At 38.1% G+C, this 22,817-nt stretch overlaps 4 protein-coding genes and 1 non-coding gene across 10 annotated transcripts; 4 read left to right on the top strand and 1 right to left on the bottom strand.

Annotated features, from left to right (window-relative positions):
- Positions 1-23: 23 nt before the first annotated feature.
- Positions 24-7,068, bottom strand: LOC103843544 (anaphase-promoting complex subunit 5-like). 4 transcript variants are annotated; one of them, XM_033278799.1, is made up of 20 exons: positions 6,176-7,068; positions 5,848-6,007; positions 5,649-5,770; positions 5,088-5,292; positions 4,621-4,795; positions 4,450-4,528; positions 4,284-4,369; positions 3,967-4,096; positions 3,521-3,553; positions 2,837-3,085; positions 2,657-2,734; positions 2,302-2,564; positions 2,142-2,201; positions 1,947-2,014; positions 1,698-1,803; positions 1,415-1,580; positions 1,195-1,293; positions 832-1,096; positions 489-556; positions 24-322 (listed from the first exon to the last, which is right to left on the bottom strand). In XM_033278799.1, exons 1-20 carry the CDS (start codon positions 6,344-6,346, stop codon positions 170-172), a joined length of 2,736 nt encoding a protein of 911 aa, XP_033134690.1. In that variant the 5' UTR covers positions 6,347-7,068; the 3' UTR covers positions 24-169. The 4 variants fall into 4 exon arrangements, with proteins under 4 accessions (XP_033134690.1, XP_033134691.1, XP_009118529.1 ...); XM_033278800.1 differs by having other exon boundaries at positions 3,967-4,090; XM_009120281.3 differs by having other exon boundaries at positions 1,415-1,556; positions 6,176-7,061.
- On the top strand, positions 6,681-6,753 carry TRNAA-AGC. Its single transcript has one exon. It is a non-coding gene; the product is annotated as a tRNA-Ala (tRNA).
- Positions 7,069-8,580: 1,512 nt separating the features above from the next.
- LOC117125692 (1-aminocyclopropane-1-carboxylate oxidase homolog 3-like) lies at positions 8,581-20,213 on the top strand. Of its 3 annotated transcripts, none has more exons than XM_033280598.1 (4): positions 8,581-9,265; positions 9,865-10,186; positions 12,968-13,224; positions 19,965-20,213. In XM_033280598.1, exons 1-3 carry the CDS (start codon positions 8,745-8,747, stop codon positions 13,220-13,222), a joined length of 1,098 nt encoding a protein of 365 aa, XP_033136489.1. In that variant the 5' UTR covers positions 8,581-8,744; the 3' UTR covers positions 13,223-13,224; positions 19,965-20,213. The 3 variants fall into 3 exon arrangements, with proteins under 3 accessions (XP_033136489.1, XP_033136488.1, XP_033136487.1); XM_033280596.1 differs by lacking the exons at positions 8,581-9,265; positions 9,865-10,186 and adding exons at positions 11,234-12,102; positions 12,544-12,865; XM_033280597.1 differs by lacking the exons at positions 12,968-13,224; positions 19,965-20,213 and adding an exon at positions 10,289-10,696 and having other exon boundaries at positions 8,597-9,265.
- Positions 18,063-20,115, top strand: LOC103843543 (1-aminocyclopropane-1-carboxylate oxidase homolog 3). Its single transcript, XM_033280599.1, has 3 exons — positions 18,063-18,684; positions 19,284-19,605; positions 19,708-20,115. The coding sequence occupies exons 1-3, from the start codon at positions 18,164-18,166 to the stop codon at positions 19,960-19,962; spliced, it is 1,098 nt and encodes a 365-aa protein (XP_033136490.1). The 5' UTR covers positions 18,063-18,163; the 3' UTR covers positions 19,963-20,115.
- A 420-nt stretch (positions 20,214-20,633) lies between the features above and the next one.
- Positions 20,634-22,751, top strand: LOC117128368 (1-aminocyclopropane-1-carboxylate oxidase homolog 3-like). The gene is made up of 3 exons (XM_033280595.1): positions 20,634-21,522; positions 21,965-22,286; positions 22,389-22,751. The coding sequence occupies exons 1-3, from the start codon at positions 20,993-20,995 to the stop codon at positions 22,641-22,643; spliced, it is 1,107 nt and encodes a 368-aa protein (XP_033136486.1). The 5' UTR covers positions 20,634-20,992; the 3' UTR covers positions 22,644-22,751.
- Positions 22,752-22,817: the final 66 nt, after the last annotated feature.

Below are 22,817 nucleotides of genomic sequence, written 5' to 3'. Positions count from 1 at the left end.
TTGTTCAGCACCAAACGACGACGTATCGATAAGTGGGTCTTCTTTTAATTAGTTTTTAGTTACGTAATCACTTCAGCCGTTTGTTTCCTAGAACAAGTCTTAAGGAACATGTTGCAACTTAAATTACAAAGTTTGCACAGTAATGTTATTTAGATAAGGTCACAGATTCTCATGCAATGTTAGGTTCAACGTCTTGAGGATTCTCCAGAGCTGTTATATGCTTCTTAAACAAAGCCGCAGCTTCTTCCCTCTCCTCAAGCCATCCCAGCTTGTCGTATACCATCGCCATTAAATACAAAGCTTCAGCTGACAATTCATGGTACTGCACAATAAACACAATGGTTAAAAAGAAGAGTAACGGTAATCATTCACGATACTAAAATCCAAATTATCTGTATTGATGAGCTAAACCGAAGCTGGATCAATACACAGTTCAGGCTTATATTAAAACATAAACTACATGGTATTCTTAATGTGGCACAAGTTACCTCCAAAGCTTGAAGCTCATCTGAAGCTTGCCTTAGAGAATCCAAGACAGTGTCAGAATCTGTGGAAACTGGCGAAATATATTCACAGCCCAACAAACAATAGTCAGAACCATTTATGAACTCGCAACAAGCAAGACACAAAACTTATTCGTAGAGATAGATTCTATTCATTATACTCTTAACATCCTCGCTAAGCTTCATACTACAACCATAATGTCGTTCACTTCAGTTTAATCAAGTTGGATTGTTGCTTTCGTTGTTCGTCCCTCTTCATATAAATATTATAATCATGCAACCAAGCATGAACTTATTGTCAAAGGAGTACAAGACAACAAAAAATTACCTGAAAAGCTTGGATCAGAAAGATAGCAGTTTGCTTCAAAGATATATGCTCGAGCACGCAACTCAAGACCTCCATGGCCAAGAATCATAGGGAATGCGCCATGCAAAAGGCCTAACGCTCGTTTGGAATGATTTGATCCAAGACCAAGCCACAGCTCGGCCAGAGTGAGAGTAGCTGATGCTTTGAGAAGATCCAAATTGAAGGACTGGCAAAACGAGATGCTTGCCAGCGCATACGGAAGACCCATGACCGCATTTCCTGACTTCTGAGAATCAAAAGAGAGAGAACCAAAAGGTATAATGACATGTTAGTCGTTACTACTGCAAGCTCTAAAGCTACTAAGTTTTTGTAGCCATATCATACCTTATGGATCTCTGCTAACAGAAGAAGAACAGACGCCTTTTCTATTTGCAAATTGAATTTATGACACGTGCAAAAGAGGGAGTGTGCCGTATTTGCTGCCTGTAGAGAACGTAGTAACAAAGCAAGATGAAGATACGCTAACAAAGTATAGCACATAATCTGTAACAATATATTGCACATGGATTAAAAAAACAGATGGTCAACAAGGATTCGAGCAAACCTGACTATACTGTTTTGCAGCAAGCAACGTCCTAGCTTCACGAAGACTTGCTTCTACTTTCAGCTCCATGTCCACACCCATGGTGGTTGATGCCAAACCTCCTAGCTCATTGCACATTCGTTGAGCTAGCTTTAGATTCCCACTAGTGGATTTAACAAAGTTAGAACTACATATGAGATAATAATACATTAGAGAGCTTCTGTACAAATTATAACTTGAGCAACAATTTGTACAGGAGAGAGTATAACAAGTAGTGGCATGTATAGGAGACTGGGAAACTTACCGATGCAAGGCATGTTCATGTACTAACTGCAACTTGAGCAACATTATTTTTGATTTTGATACGGTTAAGAACTTTTCCTCCGCAATCGTAAGAGCAGCAAAGGCATCTGGAATAGCATTGGTTACAGAAAAGAGGTCAACGTAGGAAAAACATGGAGCAAGGTCCTAATAAACATAATCAGAAAACTGAGCATAAAGACATGATATTCCTTGTACACTGGCATTCATGACATTGTACAGAGAATCTAACCTTTGTATCCCTTATGTAGTGCCAAATGTTGAATGAGCTTCAAGTATGCTAACTCTGCGTCAGATGAACTACAAGAAATAGATCAAAATGACTCAAAACAAATGCAAGAAATCGTTCTGGAAAAGAGAGATCTAAAAAAGGGAGAGAGAGGGGTTGAGAGAAGAACAAGAACGTGAGACTTTTTTTGAAAATTACCTCGAAGAGTCACCAAATAAAGTTGCATACACCAAGGTATTCATCCGAGCCATAGGAGCGCTAGAAAAACAAATGGATTAGTAAATTCGGAGAGTTATGCAGTAGAGCTTTAAAAAAATATAATAATCATCTTCAAACAGAATGCCAGTATCAATCATACCTGCCATATAACTCCCATGAAGTTGCCCGTAGTAAATAAGAAGCACCTATTATTTGTGATACAGACCCAGGAATCGAGACCAAATGAACAAAGAACTTGAAAAAAGTCGAATTGTTTCTATAACTAGATTCTCGGGAATACACGGGTTGACTCCATGGTTTTTGCAAGTCTTTAAGCCAAACTGAGCTTAGTGAGCCATCAATTGTCATTTTAGAGCTTTCAGAAGAAAAGTCGCTAATTAGGTGTGCGCCTAGTCTTATCTCCTGCCATGGATTATTCAAGAACTGATTAGACTTCAAAAGGAGATAGGAATATTTCACTCTAGTCAATAATTGTTACTTCGTATATTTAGTACCTTGCAGACGCTAATTGGACAAGTTTTGTGACGCATTGAAGCTTTGGGACCAAAGGAAAGCAGAGGCCTTTGCACATTCTGTATTACAACAAAATAACTATATTGATTTAGTGAATACTCAAGGAATCAGAACAAAAATAAACAAATAGATAATTTGAATGTAAAAGTTGCTGGACTTACCATCAACTCAAATTTGGCCATCGCAAGATGATTAGAAGCCACTAAGCGTTTTAACTTTAGAGTGTCAGCTCTCCTCAAGGACTCTTTCAAAAGTATGTACACCCTTTGTTGTACAGATAATGACGACGCAGTGCTAGTGACGGATGAGTACGAGGCTCCGAGAACACTGGTGGTACTTGCAATGCCCATTTCTGATAACAAGTTGCTCATTGCTGCTAGTGTATAGGCTAGACAGGTATCATTACTAAGCTGCAGAATCAACAAACCTTTTAAATACAATAAATGAACTAAAGCTTGAATAACAGAATCTTTAAACAATATAAGCTCTTAATGTTGCTCATGTGATTGCATATTCGAGCCAAACGAGAGCAATGTGATTCTTCTAGCATATACCCAATACAATGAATTTCATACATGCTAAGAATGCACTGCCCCATGGAACCATCTTGAAATCAGTACGTAAATATGGGAGTACATTAAGAGTCAGTGCAATAAATTTGGAAATCTAACATAACGGATGTAAAGGGTCCTAGGTCGCTTACAGAACTTAGTGATATAAGAATAAATTAAACCAGCTCAATACTCAGCTTAAAAAACTTTCATAAAAACACGCCCTGTAGGAATTTATCAAACACCAATATACTATAAACAGAGCTGCATCAGATGAATAAAGTGATCATATACCTGTTGTGATACACGCACAGCTTCTGTTAAAACCTGCGATTGAGGAGAAACCATATTATAAGCGAACCAAACAATGATAAGACCCTATTTCATGTCTAGTGAGGTCACTTATATTACATGTATGAAGTAATGCCAGCAAGTCCGATAGTTACTCAATTCGAAGTGAGCCATGTGAAGGTTAACGTTGGAAAAATTTCAAGTTTCTCAAGTAAAATATGTATATACACAGAAGTAAAGTAGCTCAATATGATTTCAAGTAATCTATCAAAGTGAAGGTGTGAGGTTAACACATTCAAGATACATCACAAATGAGCATCACTTGTTATTAGCCTCACCAACAGCCAAGTAAAGAGTAAATTATTCAATGTACAATTTGGTTCCAGGCAGGTTTTTAAGGTCAAGAACAATTCTGTGGCCATAGAAGCTATGAGAGAGTTAATGCTCACCTCTAGAGCCAGATTAGGATGCCCAAAGCGGAAATGCATCATTCCTAAACATAACAAACCAATCTCGTACCGTCCATGCATGCTACAACCAGTTGAAGGAGGAACAAGGTCAAATCCTTCAGTCCCTGCACTTTTAGGCAATGAAACATGGATCAGATCATGTTTGAAACACAATGCCTAGTGCCACATATCTATTAGGCAACCACAACTGGATATTTACAGGAGCCCCATGCAAGCGATAAAAGCCTTCCATCAGAAATAGTATTATTACTATTATACATTTATAGCAGAGGAAAAAAGTTAAGAGTTCAGATTACCTGTAATCAAAGTAACGGAGGAGATTATCTAAAGCAGCAAAATAGTCATCGCTGTGAAGTTTATTCAAGTAACGCAAAAAGTGAACCTGCATCAATGCAATGGCGTAAATAAGATGTAAGAATATCACAGGAATCAAAGAATAAAAACTTCTGAAAGGAAAATTACACGATGCAACTCAGGGGCTAAATTTTGAAGCTGCTCAAGAAACCTTTCAATCGAACTTGAAGAGAATGAACTTCCATGGCTGACATCAAAATATAAGGAGATGAAAGTCAAAACAAAATTAGCAATACTTTTGACAGAAATATATCAGAAACTAATAACTAGAGGCTTTACGTTTCAATTGCATCAGCCTTTTCCATTAAAAAGCCTTGTATCTGCAAATTTGTCCGAAGGAATAATGACTCATCAACCCGGGTATCCTCAACTTTACTTGAAGAGGCAGAAGCAACTGAAGTAGCCTCTGCAAATTTCCTGGTACTTGATTTTTCCGTCCTAGTAACTAGCAAACCTGCATATTTCAATTGTTATGTGCATTACTATGAGATTGAGAAGGTACAAAACAAGTGAATGCCAAAACATAAGAATGAAACGATAGAGATTATTTTAATTAGTATATTGTTTCTACATTACGGAAAGGAAATCTTCCGAAGGCCAAATCTGAACCATAAACATATATGAGGACCGTAGCATTCAAATTACAGTCCGATCACGAATATAAAAACTCTACTTCCTCAATCCTTTCTAGCACCTGAGGTTCTGAAAAACTCTTCTTTTAGCATAAATGCCTGAATAAGAGATACCTTCTGTCACTTTAAAAAGTGCTTCCGGCGTATGAAGATGAAAAGGGACATTTCCACTAGCATTTTTGTGTAGCTTGGTTGTTTTATCCATCTGATTATATTGTGTTAATGACTCCAGATTACTATTAGATGCATCATACTGAGCAAAGCTTGAATGGGCTTCTCTGCAGTAGGCTTCAATGCTTGAAAAAAGATGACAAACTCCCTGCACAGAAATCACATAAAAAATTAAATGGACTGGTTCTTTCAGACACTCACTTTTGTTTTAAAGCAGCCTGAAGAAAATTGACAGAAAATGGAACTGACGTTTAAGAGTTTTGCCATAGATCTCATATACTAAAGCACTTTTAGTTGGGTACACATTTTAAATCTAGCCTAGACAAGCACTCATGCTTTCAAATCCGAGTTCAAACAAAACCTCATACTAAATACTAAACACTTTTTTTTTAAAACAACTACTAAATACCAAACACATTCTTTAGAATACTAGGTTGAACAGTAGTACTATTATTCAGTCTCAAAACAAAACAAGAATGACAAAAACGTAAAAAGCAACAATACCTCGAACGATAAAAGGTTAAATGCCAAAATACAACGACGAACAAACATTCCCAAGATGCTATTCGGATCCAAAACAATCTGATCATCTTGCACAGCTCCTGAATCAAGGCTCCCAAGTATTCCTTTCATATAAGAATAAAACAATACATAACAAGATCCAAACATGATGCAAAGAAGAAAAACGGACCTTTAAGCTAACCTCGCATGTCAGTAAAGAAATTCAATAGATCATCTGGTGAAGACAAATATGAAAATCTATTAGTCAAATTCTCAGTTAGCCACGCATCCACGTCATCCCCAACTTCTCTCAATTGGTTGATGAGCTCTTCCAGCTTCATCTCATACATACCATCGCATGCCTGCAACATTAATGCAAAAATTTCCTCAGGGCAGTTGTTCCAAATCCACACTCCATCATCATCATTCATCGAAACCAATAAGAAACGGAATCGATATAAGCTACAAGATTCTCATCAACTCTGAGCCGTTAGATAAATGCAAATCCAAGAGAAAACGAAGAGTGAGACCTTAGTAAGAGAGAGTAAGTAGAGGCCGAGGCGGTTGTGCTGAGAAACGGAAGAGAAAGGGAAAGGGAGAGACATCTGAGCAGATGGAGCGTATATCTGCAGGAGAACGCAAACGGAGATCTTGTGCGGAGTCACCGCGAAAGCGCCGGCTGTTCTCGTTAATCCGGCCATCTCTCTCCGTCGCCGCAGAGCCAATAAGATACTCACTCTCACTTCATATTGACGATGTAGCTCAGTCTATCGCCGGTTACTTACGTCCTCCGACGAGCAGCTGGGATTAGGTCACTTCGGAGAGAGGTTTAATTTTGGCTCGAGTCGCCGGGAAAGTGAGCACTGGTTTGAAAAGAAAATAAAAAATAAAACCATCGGTTACCATTTTCTTAAATTGGAGAACCGGTTATTTATTTCCGGTTAACAATCGGGTGGTACAGCCGGCGTCCAGTTAACAGTATCTTTTTACCTGAAGAGATAAAATAATGTTTGTTAGCTTGACATAAGCATCGTCGGGGATGTAGCTCAGATGGTAGAGCGCTCGCTTAGCATGCGAGAGGTACGGGGATCGATACCCCGCATCTCCATTTATTTTTTTGAACTCAGCTGGAAGTTTAAAAGATACTTATTACTTTCTCTTGTTACATGGCTCCGAGTTTTAGGCACGAAGTTTTTTTACTTTAAACCTGGTGGGTGATTCATATGGTTGAAACAATGTTTCAGGGATGTTGTGATGGAATACTCAAAGTAAGCACCTCTTATTTCCTCCATAATCCCTTATATATTAAAATAGAAGCATTGTAATAAATGTATTCACACTATAATAGACACGTGGCAGCTTCACAATGATTTGATAATAAATATGTTAACGCGTTCACACTATATTCATAAATGTGTTCACACTATGTACTTTGCGTTTTTTTAAATATAAAACTCACATAAATAGTTCCAATAAAACTCTGAATTTTTCGGTTCGAATAAAAATAGATAACGAATCAAAAGTCAAACTATATATATATATATATATATATTATTTTATTGTTTATGGATAAATTTAAGCAAAATATTCATAAATTTTGATTCGATTCGTTATTCGTTTTGATTTGAACCAAAAAATCTGGATATCCGTAACTCTACGAAACAAATCAAATACTAAAATACAATATCCAAAAAAGAAGCAAATCACAAATACCATTTAGGAACATATATCTAATTCGATATGTTATATGGATTTATATACATATATGTAAAGAATTATATATATATATATATATGTTATATATATTATACTTTATATCAGTTTTACAATATTTTATGAATTAAATTTATTATATTAGGTACTAGAATTTAAAAAAGTTAAATAATGTTTTATTTTTGTAATAAAATGTTATTATTAAAATTTTCAATTATTTTAAAAATTTTATTTTATTTTATTTACGGATCAAATCAGATATTCTTTAAAATTCTAAAACATTTCGGATATCTGAGTCACCGAATCTAGGTGGCTAAAGATCGAATCGACACGAATGCTTCCAAATACTCAGATATTTGATCTGTGCCCACTCCTATTTACAGATACAATTTTATTTTCTTTATATGAAAAAATGACTAGTGGCAAAGCCTTTTTTATTTTAAATTAATTTTATTTTTACTTTTCATTTATTATTTTGAACAAAAAAATCATTTAATATTAATTAACAATATCTTTATATATTTGTCAACTATTTGTATATACTTTTTACATACATACATGTGAGCACATTGTAACTAAGTATTCACCACAACTGAAATATCTAATTTTTTTGAAAGTTGAAATATTTTTTCTTAATGTTTCTTTCACTACCGACAAAATTGTAGTGAAATGATTTGTCTTAATAGTTTTTTTTTCTTAAACTATTATCTGTTTAAAAACTATAATATGAAACTATTGGTTCGACATGACGACTATCTAAAATTCATAATATAAAAACAAACAAATAATATTAATTTTTCGTTTCTACCGGGAAAAACCAAAAAAATCAAACATTTTAACCGAATAAACGAAAATGAATGTTAATTTAAAATAATAGTTATATTTTAGAAGATTAAAAACCAAAAAAAAACTTAAAACCGAACCAATATCCAGATTAAACAGATTTAATATCTTTTTATTAAAAATAACGAAACTAATAATCACATTCCGCGCAAGGCGCGGGTTATTACCTAGTGAAAAATTAAAATATGAACACAATGGATATTGATGTATATATAATTACAGATTAATGTTAGCATAAGAAAAATATCAAAACAGTGTCTGAAAAAGAGTATGTGTATTATATCTAGTCAAAGATGCGGGAGACTTTTTATTTTCTCTGTAATAAATAATTTCTTGTTTAAAATGACAGTGTCAAAGCCAGTAGGCCAGGGGTACTGACTCAAGCCGTTGTCTTCTTCCTTCTTTACCAACCATATCTCTGATCTATGGTCTTTGCTGTAACCACTTGTCTTATCTCCAAACCCCATGAAGACAGTTTCGTTTTTTCTTTCTGAATTACGTTTATTATCAGACTGATCTGTTATCTGATAGACAGAAAAAGCAATGGAGACGACGAAGCTTGCTTCATACGATCGTGTAACTGAGCTTAAAGCCTTCGACGAGACCAAGACAGGTGTAAAAGGACTCGTAGACGCCGGAGTCTCAGAGGTTCCACGAATATTCCATCACTCATCTCTCAAACTATCAAACCCTAAACCACTTTCCTCTGACTTCACGACGATCCCAACGTTTGATCTCGGAGGACGAGTCTTCGAGGACGAGACTAAGCGCAAGAACGTGATTCAAGGGATTAAAGAGGCGTCAGAGAAGTGGGGTTTCTTCCAGGTGATTAACCATGGAGTTCCTCTCGATCTTCTCGAGAGGATGAAAGATGGAGTTCGTGGGTTTCATGAGCAGCCACCAGAAGTGAGGAAACAATACTACGGGCGAGATTTCAGTAGAACGTTTCGGTATTCAAGTAACTTTGATCTCTTCAGCTCTCCAGCGGCTAACTGGAGAGATACTTTCTCTTGTACCATAGCTCCAGATCCTCCGAAACCAGAGGACTTGCCAGAGATTTGTAGGTATGATATGATGACCCCATTGCTTAACCTGCTTTGATAACATGACCGATTCTAGAAACATGGTTTGGTTCTCAAAATTTAAAGAGCTATTATACATAGGTTGCATTACCCTTGCAGATTCAGTTTATTCAGTTAGTTCGGGTTGAGTATTTAGTTCGGCCACAATCCCGCCGAAGTAAACAAAAAATTTGGTTTGGTTCGGTGCAGTTTTTGGTTAATTTTGGTTTTTAGTTTTATTTCCATTTCAGTTAGATTTCAGTATAATTTTCTAAAAACTCAAGATATTTTTGGTTAGTTTGGTTAAATTAGGTTATTTTCCATTAGTTAGGTTAATCCAGTCCTGTTATTATGATTACTTTTGGTTATTTTGGATAATTTGGTTGTTTTTTATATTTTTGAAAATCGAAAACCGAATCTAACCAAACTGAAAACAGATTTCATAACCGTAACCGAACTGAAAACCAAAATTTCGGTTTGGTTCGGCTGGTTTGGACAAAATTGCAGGCCTAAGTTGCATGGTCCCCCAATTATATGAAAAAAAATATTAAGACCAACTCAAATATGTTTTATTTTACTCTGGACATGGTGAATTGTTTCAGGGATGTTATGTTGGAATACACAAAGCATGTGGTGAATTTGGGAGAGTTTCTTTTTGAGATGTTATCAGAAGCTCTAGGGTTAGAACCTAACCATCTGAATGAGATGGATTGCTCAAAGGGTTTGCTTATGCTTAACCATTACTACCCACCCTGTCCACAGCCTGACTTAACTTTAGGCGCAACTCAGCATTCAGACAACTCTTTCCTTACGGTTCTTCTTCCAGATGAAATTGAAGGGCTTCAAATCAACCGTGAAGGGCACTGGTACGATGTTCCTCATGTTCCCGGTGCACTCATTATCAACATCGGAGATCTTCTACAAGTTAGTTTGCATAATCACTGCCTTTTTCTCTGTTTTGCATCGTATAGAATGTTCTTCCTCTTTGTTCAAAGGTTGTATTTTATTTTTGGTGGTGTGATGCAGCTTATAACAAACGACAAGTTCATTAGTTTGGAGCATCGTGTATTAGCAAATAGAGCCACCAGAGGTCGAGTCTCGGTTGCGTGTTTCTTCACCACTGGTGTAAGACCGAATCCTAGGTTGTACGGACCCATTAGAGAGCTTGTGTCTGAAGAAAACCCTCCAAGGTACAGAGAGATCACCATTAGAGACTACTCTGCTCACGTCAATGCCAAAGGTCTAGACGGAACCTCTGCTTTGCTCCATTTTAAAATATGAACATAGTGAGCTGCAGCTATCTCAAAACATAAGCGACATGAAACTATATGTAATAAAAGAATTCCCAAGAGGTTCATAAGCATCTTTATTTATGCTTCACTCCTAAGAATCTTATCAAGTTCCGATAAAGCTGAAAAAAGTATATTCACGGCTCATGAGTCATGATAGGCATGCACGTTCGGATTTTTTCCGGGTCGGTTTGTTTGGAACTCGAATAGTTTGGTTTGGCCGAATTGAACCGTTTTCAGTTATTTCAATTTCAAAAAAATTCACTGAACTTAACCTAGACTTATGAATTCGGCTAAATTGGTTAAAATTTTAGAAAATAAGTTTGGTTATTTCGGTTCACCATTTTGGCTCAGAATTTTGGTTCGGATTTTTGATTTATGTTAGTGGAATGAAAGATCATGTAAAGCAGAATATATTACTCCCTCCGTTTCGTTAAGTTAGATATTTTAGAAAATAAAATCTGTTTCACAAAGACAAGGTTTTATATTTTCTATGAAAAAATTATGATCTTCAAAAAGTTAATTGACTTTATTGAATTAATATTAATTAAAAATTATTGAAAAATAAAAAATATAGAAAATGAAAATTTATTATAATAATTTAATATATTTTTTAATATGTGCGAGAACACTAGAAAAATGTATCTCTGTGAAACAGAGTATTAAACACAAATAATCTCAACGAATTTTGTTAGGTTATTGTTCACCATTACTTGTTCAGAAAAATATTTGTAAAGTTCTGCTTCTGAGTGCTTTGAACATTATTTATGATGAATCTGACGCGGAACAAGAACAAGTATATATTGTTTAAAATGACAGTGTCAAAGCCAGTGGCCCAGGGGGTACAGTCCCAAGCCGTTGTCTTCTTCCTTCTTACAAACCTTATCTCCGATCTATGGTTTTGCTGTAACCACTTGTCTCATCTCCAAACCCCATGAAGACAGTTTCTTTCTTTCTTTGTGGGTTACGTTTATTATCAGATTCTTCTGTTATTTGATAAACAGAAAAAGAAAAAAAAAACATGGAGACGACGAAGCTTGCTTCATATGATCGTGTCAGTGAGCTTAAAACCTTCGACGAGACCAAGACAGGTGTAAAAGGACTCGTAGAAGCCGGAGTCTCAGAGGTTCCACGCATATTCCACCACTCATCTCTCAAACTATCAAACCCTAAACCACTTTCCTCTAACTCGCAACATCTCACAACGATCCCAACGTTTGATCTCGGAGGACGAGTCTTCGAGGACGAGACTAAGCGCAAGAACGTGGTTCAAGGGATTAAAGAGGCGTCAGAGAAGTGGGGTTTCTTCCAGGTGATTAACCATGGAGTTCCTCTCGATCTTCTCGAGAGGATGAAAGATGGAGTTCGTGGGTTTCATGAGCAGCCACCAGAAGTGAGGAAACAATACTACGGGAGAGATTTCAGTAGAACGTTTCGGTATTCAAGTAATTTCAATCTCTTCAGCTCTCCAGCTGCTAACTGGATAGACACTTTCTCTTGTACCATAGCTCCAGATCCTCCAAAACCAGAGGACTTGCCAGAGATTTGTAGGTATGATGATGACTCCGTTGCTTAAACCTGTTTATTAAGTTTTTTGGACTTCTAAATTAAAACTAATTGGCGTTAAGTGCAGTAGTTCAAATCAGTGTACGTCCGCTATGATTCCAAGTTAAGTTTGTTTGGTTTTCAAGTTAAAATCAATTGAGGATTAAGTGAAATGACTAAAATCTTTTATATATTATTTAAATCTTTTTCATATTTCCGTTCTGAAACTTTTAACTCCAACACGGTCCTCGGCACATCAGATGAATGAAACATTCAGTTTGGTTTCCAAATTTTGAAAAGCTATATTATACATAGGTTGCATGATCTCCAAAATTATCAAAAAAGTTCAATAAGATTAACTCGAAAATGTTATGACCACATAAATCTCCAACTCAGCCTTGTTTGATATGTTATCTAGCTCTATTCACATAATGGAAAGTGTTTCAGGGATGTTATGTTGGAATACACAAAGCATGTGATGAATTTGGGAGAGTTTCTCTTTGAGATGTTATCAGAAGCTCTAGGGTTAGAACCTAACCATCTGAATGAGATGGATTGCTCAAAGGGTTTGCTTATGCTTAACCATTACTACCCACCCTGTCCACAGCCTGACTTAACTTTGGGCGCAACTCAGCATTCAGACAACTCTTTCCTGACGGTTCTTCTTCCAGATCAGATTGAAGGGCTTCAAATCAACCGTGAAGGGTACTGGTACGATGTTCCTCATGTACCTGGTGCACTCATTATCAACATCGGAGATCTTCTACAAGTTAGTTTGCACAATCACTGCCTTTTTCTCTGTTTTGCATCGTATAGAATGTTCTTCCTCTTTGTTCAAAGGTTGTATTTTATTTTTGGTGTTGTGATGCAGCTTATAACAAACGACAAGTTCATTAGTTTGGAGCATCGTGTATTAGCAAATAGAGCCACCAGAGCTCGAGTCTCGGTTGCGTGTTTCTTCACCACTGGTGTAAGACCGAATCCTAGGTTGTACGGACCCATTAGAGAGCTTGTGTCTGAAGAAAACCCTCCAAGGTACAGAGAGATCACCATTAGAGACTACTCTGTTTACTTCAATGCCAAAGGTCTAGACGGAACCTCTGCTTTGCTCCATTTTAAAATATGAACATAGTGAGCTACTTTACTTTCTCAAAAAATATTCGAAATGAAACTATATGTAATACGAGAATTATTGTAAAGAGGTTCATAAACATCTTTAGTTATGATTTTTACTCTTAAAAATCTTATAAAGTTCCGTTAAAGCTGGAAAAGAGTATATTCATTGCTCGAGTCATAGGCATATGCATGTTCGGATTTTTCGGGTCGGTTTGTTTGGAAATCGGATAGTTTGGTTTGGCCGAATTGAACCAAAAAATGTTCGGTTTGGTTTTTCGATTTTTTTCAATTTCAAAAAGATTCAGTGAACTTAACCGAGATTTATGAATTCGGCTAAATTTCGATTTAAATCGGTTAAAATGTAGAAAATAAGTTTGGTTATTTCGGTTCGCTATTTTGGCTCAAAATTTTGGTTCGGATTTTTGGTTTTTGTTAGTGGAATGAAAGAGCCTGTAAAGCAGAATATATAAAACACGAGGAATCTCAACGCATTTTGTTAGGTTATTGTTCAACCTATCTTGTGAAGAAGATTGGGTTGAAGCTATGGAAGACGAGTTGGAGTCTATCACAAGAAACAAGATATGGGAGCTTGTAGATAGACCGACTGGTTCTGAGAAGAAAGGAGAAGAGGATCGAATTTGTGTGTTACACAAGACGTTGCATGTGTTACGCCAGGCACCCAGAGCATGGAGTGTAAAACTCGATCAGGTTCTCAAGGAGATGAGATTTGAGAAGTGCACAAAGGAACCATCAGTGTACTACAAGACTGAAGGAGGAGACGTCTTGATCATTGCCATCTACGTTGATGATCTATTTGTGACAAGAACTTCACTTAAGGTGATTAGGCAATTCAAGGAGGCAATGTCTAAGAAGTTCGAGATGTCAGATCTAGGTAAGTTAACGTACTACCTTGGCATAGAGGTGATTCAAGGAGCAGACGGAATCAGTATAAAGCAAGAGAGGTATACTCAAGGAATCCTGTGTGACACAAAGATGGAAGTGTGTAACACGACTCACGTAGGAGTGGGCAACACGACTCACGGAGGAGTGTGTGACACAAAGGTGGAAGCGTGTGACACAACGCACGTACCAATGGAGTCAAGGTTCTCAAAGGATGAAGATGAACCAGAGATAAATCAGTTGGGTGTTGAGCAGAAGGCCGACATCCTTCCCAGAGCTCATGTACGCAAGATGGCGGATGTGACCAGAGTTATCATCGCAGTGAGCTTCAGCCACAAGACTCATCGCAACTTAAGTAAAGAGGTCATGAGAAGGTTCTACAAGAACTGGGCCGATTCTAAGAAGAAGCGGTACGGAAGCAAGGAGAGCATCCGGTCTAACCTTGAGAAAGATGTGAATCCAATGGGTGGATTTGCACACCATGGTGTGGTGGAGGATGATTACTTGATGATTGAGTTCAAGCAAATGAGGAGCTTAATCGGAGTTCAAGAAATTGATCTCCCTAATTCAAGTTGGAATTAAGGGGGTGAATGTTGGATAATTCCAAGCTTGTGGAAACTTAACATATTAAACATCTAATAATATGTTAAGTTTCCACAAGCTTGGAATTATCCAACATTCACCCCCTTAATTCCAACTTGAATTAGGGAGATCAATTTCTTGAACTCCGATTAAGCTCCTCATTTGCTTGAACTCAATCATCAAGTAATCATCCTCCACCACACCATGGTGTGCAAATCCACCCATTGGATTCACATCTTTCTCAAGGTTAGACCGGATGCTCTCCTTGCTTCCGTACCGCTTCTTCTTAGAATCGGCCCAGTTCTTGTAGAACCTTCTCATGACCTCTTTACTTAAGTTGCGATGAGTCTTGTGGCTGAAGCTCACTGCGATGATAACTCTGGTCACATCCGCCATCTTGCGTACATGAGCTCTGGGAAGGATGTCGGCCTTCTGCTCAACACCCAACTGATTTATCTCTGGTTCATCTTCATCCTTTGAGAACCTTGACTCCATTGGTACGTGCGTTGTGTCACACGCTTCCACCTTTGTGTCACACACTCCTCCGTGAGTCGTGTTGCCCACTCCTACGTGAGTCGTGTTACACACTTCCATCTTTGTGTCACACAGGATTCCTTGAGTATACCTCTCTTGCTTTATACTGATTCCGTCTGCTCCTTGAATCACCTCTATGCCAAGGTAGTACGTTAACTTACCTAGATCTGACATCTCGAACTTCTTAGACATCTCCTCCTTGAATTGCCTAATCACCTTAAGTGAAGTTCTTGTCACAAATAGATCATCAACGTAGATGGCAATGATCAAGACGTCTCCTCCTTCAGTCTTGTAGTACACTGATGGTTCCTTTGTGCACTTCTCAAATCTCATCTCCTTGAGAACCTGATCGAGTTTTACACTCCATGCTCTGGGTGCCTGGCGTAACACATGCAACGTCTTGTGTAACACACAAATTCGATCCTCTTCTCCTTTCTTCTCAGAACCAGTCGGTCTATCTACAAGCTCCCATATCTTGTTTCTTGTGATAGACTCCAACTCGTCTTCCATAGCTTCAACCCAATCTTCTTCACAAGATAGGTTGAACTCATCTGAGGCAATCTCTCCTCCTCTATCGGTGCATCCTAGATTGAGCACATCTGAGGCAACCTCTCCTCCTCTATCGGTGTGAGATCTTTTGAACCGATAGAATGCCTCACGATTATCTGCTGGTGTTGGTGGTGTGATACATCCACACAAATTTCCAAGCAATAATCTCACTGGCTTTGATGTACAAATCATGGCCTTAGTCAGGAATGTGTCTCTGGCTTGCTTCCCTGCGAGACATGTGTCACACACGCCTTCTTTGTGTGTTACACTCGGGAATGAGTGTCTCGTTTGCTTCTCTGCGAGACATGTGTCACACACGCCTTCTTCGTGTGTTACACTCTGCATTCCTACGACCATCTCCTTCCTTACCATGTTGTTCATCACTCCATAGCATATATGTCCTTGTCGAGCATGCCACCTCCATGTAGCATCTTCGTCCCTGACATGTAAACATTCCGGGTAGCTTATCTCCATAGGGGTCTTGTAGAGACGGTTTGGAGATCTTGTCACACGAACTAGCAACCTTCCATGCGAATCTGTGAGCGTTAAGTAGACATCTTTCATGTTAACCTCACATCCGTTCTCTGTTGCTTGCCCAAGACTCAATATATTGTGCTTCAGATCGGGTATGTAGTATATGTCTTTGAGTGCCTTCTTCTCTCCAGTCTTGCACACAAAAGTAACCACACCCTTTCCTATAATGTCAACACACGATCCATCACCAAACTTCACCTTCCCTTTGGTGTTGAGATTCAAACTCGAAAAGAACTCCTTGTTCCCTGTCATGTGATTGCTCGCTCCATTATCCAAATACCAGACACTTGCACTGCCTTTGTTGATATCAAGATTCTTCGGAATCACCTTATCTTCGTTCAAAAACACCACCTCGTGTACATAGAGTGCATCAGCCTCTTCTGTCTCGTTTAGGTTAGTTTCTTGATTCTTCTCTGTCTTTTCGGGACAGACAGTTGCGTAGTGACCAGGCTTGTCACATCTCCAACATATCAGCTTTGAACGATTCTTCTTCGAGTTGTTATCTTCGGTGTGTGACGCACGGTTTTGGTTGTGTGACCTACCTCGACCTCTGCCTCTACCGTTCCTTCCTCTTCCTCTACCACGGGATTCTCATAGCCCCTCTGACTATGCTCTTCATTGTTCGAAAACATCAGCTTCCCTTGGTCTTCTTTCTGAGTTTCTTCTCCTACACGCTCCTCGTACGCCTTAAGCCTTCCAACTATGTCTTCAAACCCCGTCGAGTTGAGATCTAGGACTTGCTCAAGTGATGCTACGATCTGGATATACTTGTGTCTTGGAAGACCCTTCAAGAACTTCTTGACCATCTTGGATTCTTCTATGTTTTCTCCCAACGAGGTTGCTTTGGATGATAGGCCCGATATCTTCCCCGCGAAGTCATCGACCGTATCTGCATCATCCATCTTCAACCTATCAAACTCTGTCATCAACGTCTGAAGTCTCGCCTCCCTTACACGATCAGCTCCTAGGTGTCGCGACTTGATGGCGTTCCAGATCTCTTTTGATGCGGTTTGTTCTCCCACCTGGAGAATCAAAGTCTCTGGAACAGATTGAAACAAAAGAGCTATCGCAACATCGTTCTTCTTTTGATCATCTGAACCGGGTTCGATTGTGTCCCACACTTCATGAACACGTAGTAGAACCTTCATCCTCATCGACCAAACTGTGTAGTTTGTCGATGACAACATCGGACATTGGATGGATGTAGATCCAAAGTCCTTCGTGCGTGGAGCCCTAGTCACGTCAGCCATCTTGCCGTCGCGATCTCTTGTTCACAAGCACCAGGATCTTAAGCTACAACTTAAGCTTAAATCGAGTCTCCAACCTGAGGCTCTGATACCAATTCAGATCTCTTAGAAACACAAAAAGTTATAAGAACAACTTTTCTTATTAGCTTTAGAAACTACTCAAAACTAAAGCTCTCAATATGTTTCACTTAGATCATATGGAACACCTCTCCATTAGACCTATATTTATATGAAAGACAATTCCCTTTAACATGTGGGATATGGAAAACACAAACCTAACCTAAATAGAAACTTCCTTTTCTTATTTCTAGGTTTCCTTATTGTGTTTATCTTAACATATTAAACATCTAATAATATGTTAAGTTTCCACAAGCTTGGAATTATCCAACAACGATTACTTGGTTAACAAGACTGTGTTAAAGCCAGTGGGCCAGGGGGTACTCTCCCAAGCCGTTGTCTTCTTCCTTCTTACAAACCTTATCTCTGATCTATGGTTTTGCTGTAACCACTTGTCTTATCTCCAAACCCCATGAAGAAAGTTTCTTTTTTTCTTTCTGAATTACGTTTATTATCAGACTGATCTGTTATCTGATAAACAAAGTTCAATGGAGACGATGAAGATAGCTTCATTCGATCGTGTCAGCGAGCTTAAAGCCTTCGACGAGACCAAGACAGGTGTAAAAGGACTCGTAGACGCCGGAGTCTCAGAGGTTCCACGAATATTCCATCACTCATCTCTCAAACTATCAAACCCTAAACCACTTTCCTCTGACTTCACGACGATCCCAACGTTTGATCTCGGAGGACGAGTCTTCGAGGACGAGACTAAGCGCAAGAACGTGATTCAAGGGATTAAAGAGGCGTCAGAGAAGTGGGGTTTCTTCCAGGTGATTAACCATGGAGTTCCTCTCGATCTTCTCGAGAGGATGAAAGATGGAGTTCGTGGGTTTCATGAGCAGCCACCAGAAGTGAGGAAACAATACTACGGGCGAGATTTCAGTAGAACGTTTCGGTATTCAAGTAACTTTGATCTCTTCAGCTCTCCAGCGGCTAACTGGAGAGATACTTTCTCTTGTACCATAGCTCCAGATCCTCCGAAACCAGAGGACTTGCCAGAGATTTGTAGGTATGATATGATGACCCCATTGCTTAACCTGCTTTGATAACATGACCGATTCTAGAAACATGGTTTGGTTCTCAAAATTTAAAGAGCTATTATACATAGGTTGCATTACCCTTGCAGATTCAGTTTATTCAGTTAGTTCGGGTTGAGTATTTAGTTCGGCCACAATCCCGCCGAAGTAAACAAAAAATTTGGTTTGGTTCGGTGCAGTTTTTGGTTAATTTTGGTTTTTAGTTTTATTTCCATTTCAGTTAGATTTCAGTATAATTTTCTAAAAACTCAAGATATTTTTGGTTAGTTTGGTTAAATTAGGTTATTTTCCATTAGTTAGGTTAATCCAGTCCTGTTATTATGATTACTTTTGGTTATTTTGGATAATTTGGTTGTTTTTTATATTTTTGAAAATCGAAAACCGAATCTAACCAAACTGAAAACAGATTTCATAACCGTAACCGAACTGAAAACCAAAATTTCGGTTTGGTTCGGCTGGTTTGGACAAAATTGCAGGCCTAAGTTGCATGGTCCCCCAATTATATGAAAAAAAATATTAAGACCAACTCAAATATGTTTTATTTTACTCTGGACATGGTGAATTGTTTCAGGGATGTTATGTTGGAATACACAAAGCATGTGGTGAATTTGGGAGAGTTTCTTTTTGAGATGTTATCAGAAGCTCTAGGGTTAGAACCTAACCATCTGAATGAGATGGATTGCTCAAAGGGTTTGCTTATGCTTAACCATTACTACCCACCCTGTCCACAGCCTGACTTAACTTTAGGCGCAACTCAGCATTCAGACAACTCTTTCCTTACGGTTCTTCTTCCAGATGAAATTGAAGGGCTTCAAATCAACCGTGAAGGGCACTGGTACGATGTTCCTCATGTTCCCGGTGCACTCATTATCAACATCGGAGATCTTCTACAAGTTAGTTTGCATAATCACTGCCTTTTTCTCTGTTTTGCATCGTATAGAATGTTCTTCCTCTTTGTTCAAAGGTTGTATTTTATTTTTGGTGGTGTGATGCAGCTTATAACAAACGACAAGTTCATTAGTTTGGAGCATCGTGTATTAGCAAATAGAGCCACCAGAGGTCGAGTCTCGGTTGCGTGTTTCTTCACCACTGGTGTAAGACCGAATCCTAGGTTGTACGGACCCATTAGAGAGCTTGTGTCTGAAGAAAACCCTCCAAGGTACAGAGAGATCACCATTAGAGACTACTCTGCTCACGTCAATGCCAAAGGTCTAGACGGAACCTCTGCTTTGCTCCATTTTAAAATATGAACATAGTGAGCTGCAGCTATCTCAAAACATAAGCGACATGAAACTATATGTAATAAAAGAATTCCCAAGAGGTTCATAAGCATCTTTATTTATGCTTCACTCCTAAGAATCTTATCAAGTTCCGATAAAGCTGAAAAAAGTATATTCACGGCTCATGAGTCATGATAGGCATGCACGTTCGGATTTTTTCCGGGTCGGTTTGTTTGGAACTCGAATAGTTTGGTTTGGCCGAATTGAACCGTTTTCAGTTATTTCAATTTCAAAAAAATTCACTGAACTTAACCTAGACTTATGAATTCGGCTAAATTGGTTAAAATTTTAGAAAATAAGTTTGGTTATTTCGGTTCACCATTTTGGCTCAGAATTTTGGTTCGGATTTTTGGTTTATGTTAGTGGAATGAAAGATCATGTAAAGCAGAATATATTACTCCCTCCGTTTCGTTAAGTTAGATATTTTAGAAAATAAAATCTGTTTCACAAAGACAAGGTTTTATATTTTCTATGAAAAAATTATGATCTTCAAAAAAGTTAATTGACTTTATTGAATTAATATTAATTAAAAATTATTGAAAAATAAAAAATATAGAAAATGAAAATTTATTATAATAATTTAATATATTTTTTAATATGTGCGAGAACACTAGAAAAATGTATCTCTGTGAAACAGAGTATTAAACACAAATAATCTCAACGAATTTTGTTAGGTTATTGTTCACCATTACTTGTTCAGAAAAATATTTGTAAAGTTCTGCTTCTGAGTGCTTTGAACATTATTTATGATGAATCTGACGCGGAACAAGAACAAGTATATATTGTTTAAAATGACAGTGTCAAAGCCAGTGGCCCAGGGGGTACAGTCCCAAGCCGTTGTCTTCTTCCTTCTTACAAACCTTATCTCCGATCTATGGTTTTGCTGTAACCACTTGTCTCATCTCCAAACCCCATGAAGACAGTTTCTTTCTTTCTTTGTGGGTTACGTTTATTATCAGATTCTTCTGTTATTTGATAAACAGAAAAAGAAAAAAAAAACATGGAGACGACGAAGCTTGCTTCATATGATCGTGTCAGTGAGCTTAAAACCTTCGACGAGACCAAGACAGGTGTAAAAGGACTCGTAGAAGCCGGAGTCTCAGAGGTTCCACGCATATTCCACCACTCATCTCTCAAACTATCAAACCCTAAACCACTTTCCTCTAACTCGCAACATCTCACAACGATCCCAACGTTTGATCTCGGAGGACGAGTCTTCGAGGACGAGACTAAGCGCAAGAACGTGGTTCAAGGGATTAAAGAGGCGTCAGAGAAGTGGGGTTTCTTCCAGGTGATTAACCATGGAGTTCCTCTCGATCTTCTCGAGAGGATGAAAGATGGAGTTCGTGGGTTTCATGAGCAGCCACCAGAAGTGAGGAAACAATACTACGGGAGAGATTTCAGTAGAACGTTTCGGTATTCAAGTAATTTCAATCTCTTCAGCTCTCCAGCTGCTAACTGGATAGACACTTTCTCTTGTACCATAGCTCCAGATCCTCCAAAACCAGAGGACTTGCCAGAGATTTGTAGGTATGATGATGACTCCGTTGCTTAAACCTGTTTATTAAGTTTTTTGGACTTCTAAATTAAAAACTAATTGGCGTTAAGTGCAGTAGTTCAAATCAGTGTACGTCCGCTATGATTCCAAGTTAAGTTTGTTTGGTTTTCAAGTTAAAATCAATTGAGGATTAAGTGAAATGACTAAAATCTTTTATATATTATTTAAATCTTTTTCATATTTCCGTTCTGAAACTTTTAACTCCAACACGGTCCTCGGCACATCAGATGAATGAAACATTCAGTTTGGTTTCCAAATTTTGAAAAGCTATATTATACATAGGTTGCATGATCTCCAAAATTATCAAAAAAGTTCAATAAGATTAACTCGAAAATGTTATGACCACATAAATCTCCAACTCAGCCTTGTTTGATATGTTATCTAGCTCTATTCACATAATGGAAAGTGTATCAGGGATGTTATGTTGGAATACACAAAGCATGTAATGAATTTGGGAGAGTTTCTCTTTGAGATGTTATCAGAAGCTCTAGGGTTAGAACCTAACCATCTGAATGAGATGGATTGCTCAAAGGGTTTGCTCATGCTTAACCATTACTACCCACCCTGTCCACAGCCTGACTTAACTTTAGGCGCAACTCAGCATTCAGACAACTCTTTCCTTACGGTTCTTCTTCCAGATGAAATTGAAGGGCTTCAAATCAACCGTGAAGGGCACTGGTACGATGTTCCTCATGTTCCCGGTGCACTCATTATCAACATCGGAGATCTTCTACAAGTTAGTTTGCACAATCACTGCCTTTTTCTCTGTTTTGCATCGTATAGAATGTTTTTCCTCTTTGTTCAAAGGTTGTATTTTATTTTTGGTGTTGTGATGCAGCTTATAACAAACGACAAGTTCATTAGTTTGGAGCATCGTGTATTAGCAAATAGAGCCACCAGAGCTCGAGTCTCGGTTGCGTGTTTCTTCACCACTGGTCTTACACCGAATCCTAGGTTGTACGGACCCATTAGAGAGCTTGTGTCTGAAGAAAACCCTCCAAGGTACAGAGAGATCACCATTAGAGACTACTCTGCTTACTTCAATGCCAAAGGTCTAGACGGAACCTCTGCTTTGCTCCATTTTAAAATATGAACATAGTGAGCTACTTTACTTTCTCAAAACATATTCGAAATGAAACTATATGTAATACGATAATTATTGCTAAGAGGTTCATAAACATCTTTAGTTATGCTTTTTACTCTTAAAAATCTTATAAAGTTCCGTTAAAGCTGGAAAAGAGTATATTCATTGCTCGAGTCATAGGCA

This window comes from Brassica rapa, chromosome A09, assembly GCF_000309985.2.
Source record: "Brassica rapa cultivar Chiifu-401-42 chromosome A09, CAAS_Brap_v3.01, whole genome shotgun sequence".
Classification (NCBI taxonomy): Eukaryota; Viridiplantae; Streptophyta; class Magnoliopsida; order Brassicales; family Brassicaceae; genus Brassica; species Brassica rapa.
Note: the sequence above shows the minus strand (reverse complement) of the source record. Positions and strands in the feature narration are given on the sequence as shown.

Coding starts and splice junctions, on each gene's coding strand:
- LOC117125692 (XM_033280596.1), top strand. CDS start 11,573: ATGGAGACGACGAAGCTTGCTTCATATGATCGTGTCAGTGAGCTTAAA. Junction 12,103..12,543: donor GACTTGCCAGAGATTTGTAG/GTATGATGATGA, acceptor AAAGTGTTTCAG/GGATGTTATGTTGGAATACA. Junction 12,866..12,967: donor ACATCGGAGATCTTCTACAA/GTTAGTTTGCAC, acceptor GTTGTGATGCAG/CTTATAACAAACGACAAGTT.
- LOC103843543 (XM_033280599.1), top strand. CDS start 18,164: ATGGAGACGATGAAGATAGCTTCATTCGATCGTGTCAGCGAGCTTAAA. Junction 18,685..19,283: donor GACTTGCCAGAGATTTGTAG/GTATGATATGAT, acceptor GAATTGTTTCAG/GGATGTTATGTTGGAATACA. Junction 19,606..19,707: donor ACATCGGAGATCTTCTACAA/GTTAGTTTGCAT, acceptor GGTGTGATGCAG/CTTATAACAAACGACAAGTT.
- LOC103843544 (XM_033278799.1), bottom strand. CDS start 6,346: ATGGCCGGATTAACGAGAACAGCCGGCGCTTTCGCGGTGACTCCGCAC. Junction 1,581..1,697: donor CATGAACATGCCTTGCATCG/GTAAGTTTCCCA, acceptor TCTCATATGTAG/TTCTAACTTTGTTAAATCCA. Junction 323..488: donor ATGAGCTTCAAGCTTTGGAG/GTAACTTGTGCC, acceptor TTTATTGTGCAG/TACCATGAATTGTCAGCTGA.
- LOC117128368 (XM_033280595.1), top strand. CDS start 20,993: ATGGAGACGACGAAGCTTGCTTCATATGATCGTGTCAGTGAGCTTAAA. Junction 21,523..21,964: donor GACTTGCCAGAGATTTGTAG/GTATGATGATGA, acceptor AAAGTGTATCAG/GGATGTTATGTTGGAATACA. Junction 22,287..22,388: donor ACATCGGAGATCTTCTACAA/GTTAGTTTGCAC, acceptor GTTGTGATGCAG/CTTATAACAAACGACAAGTT.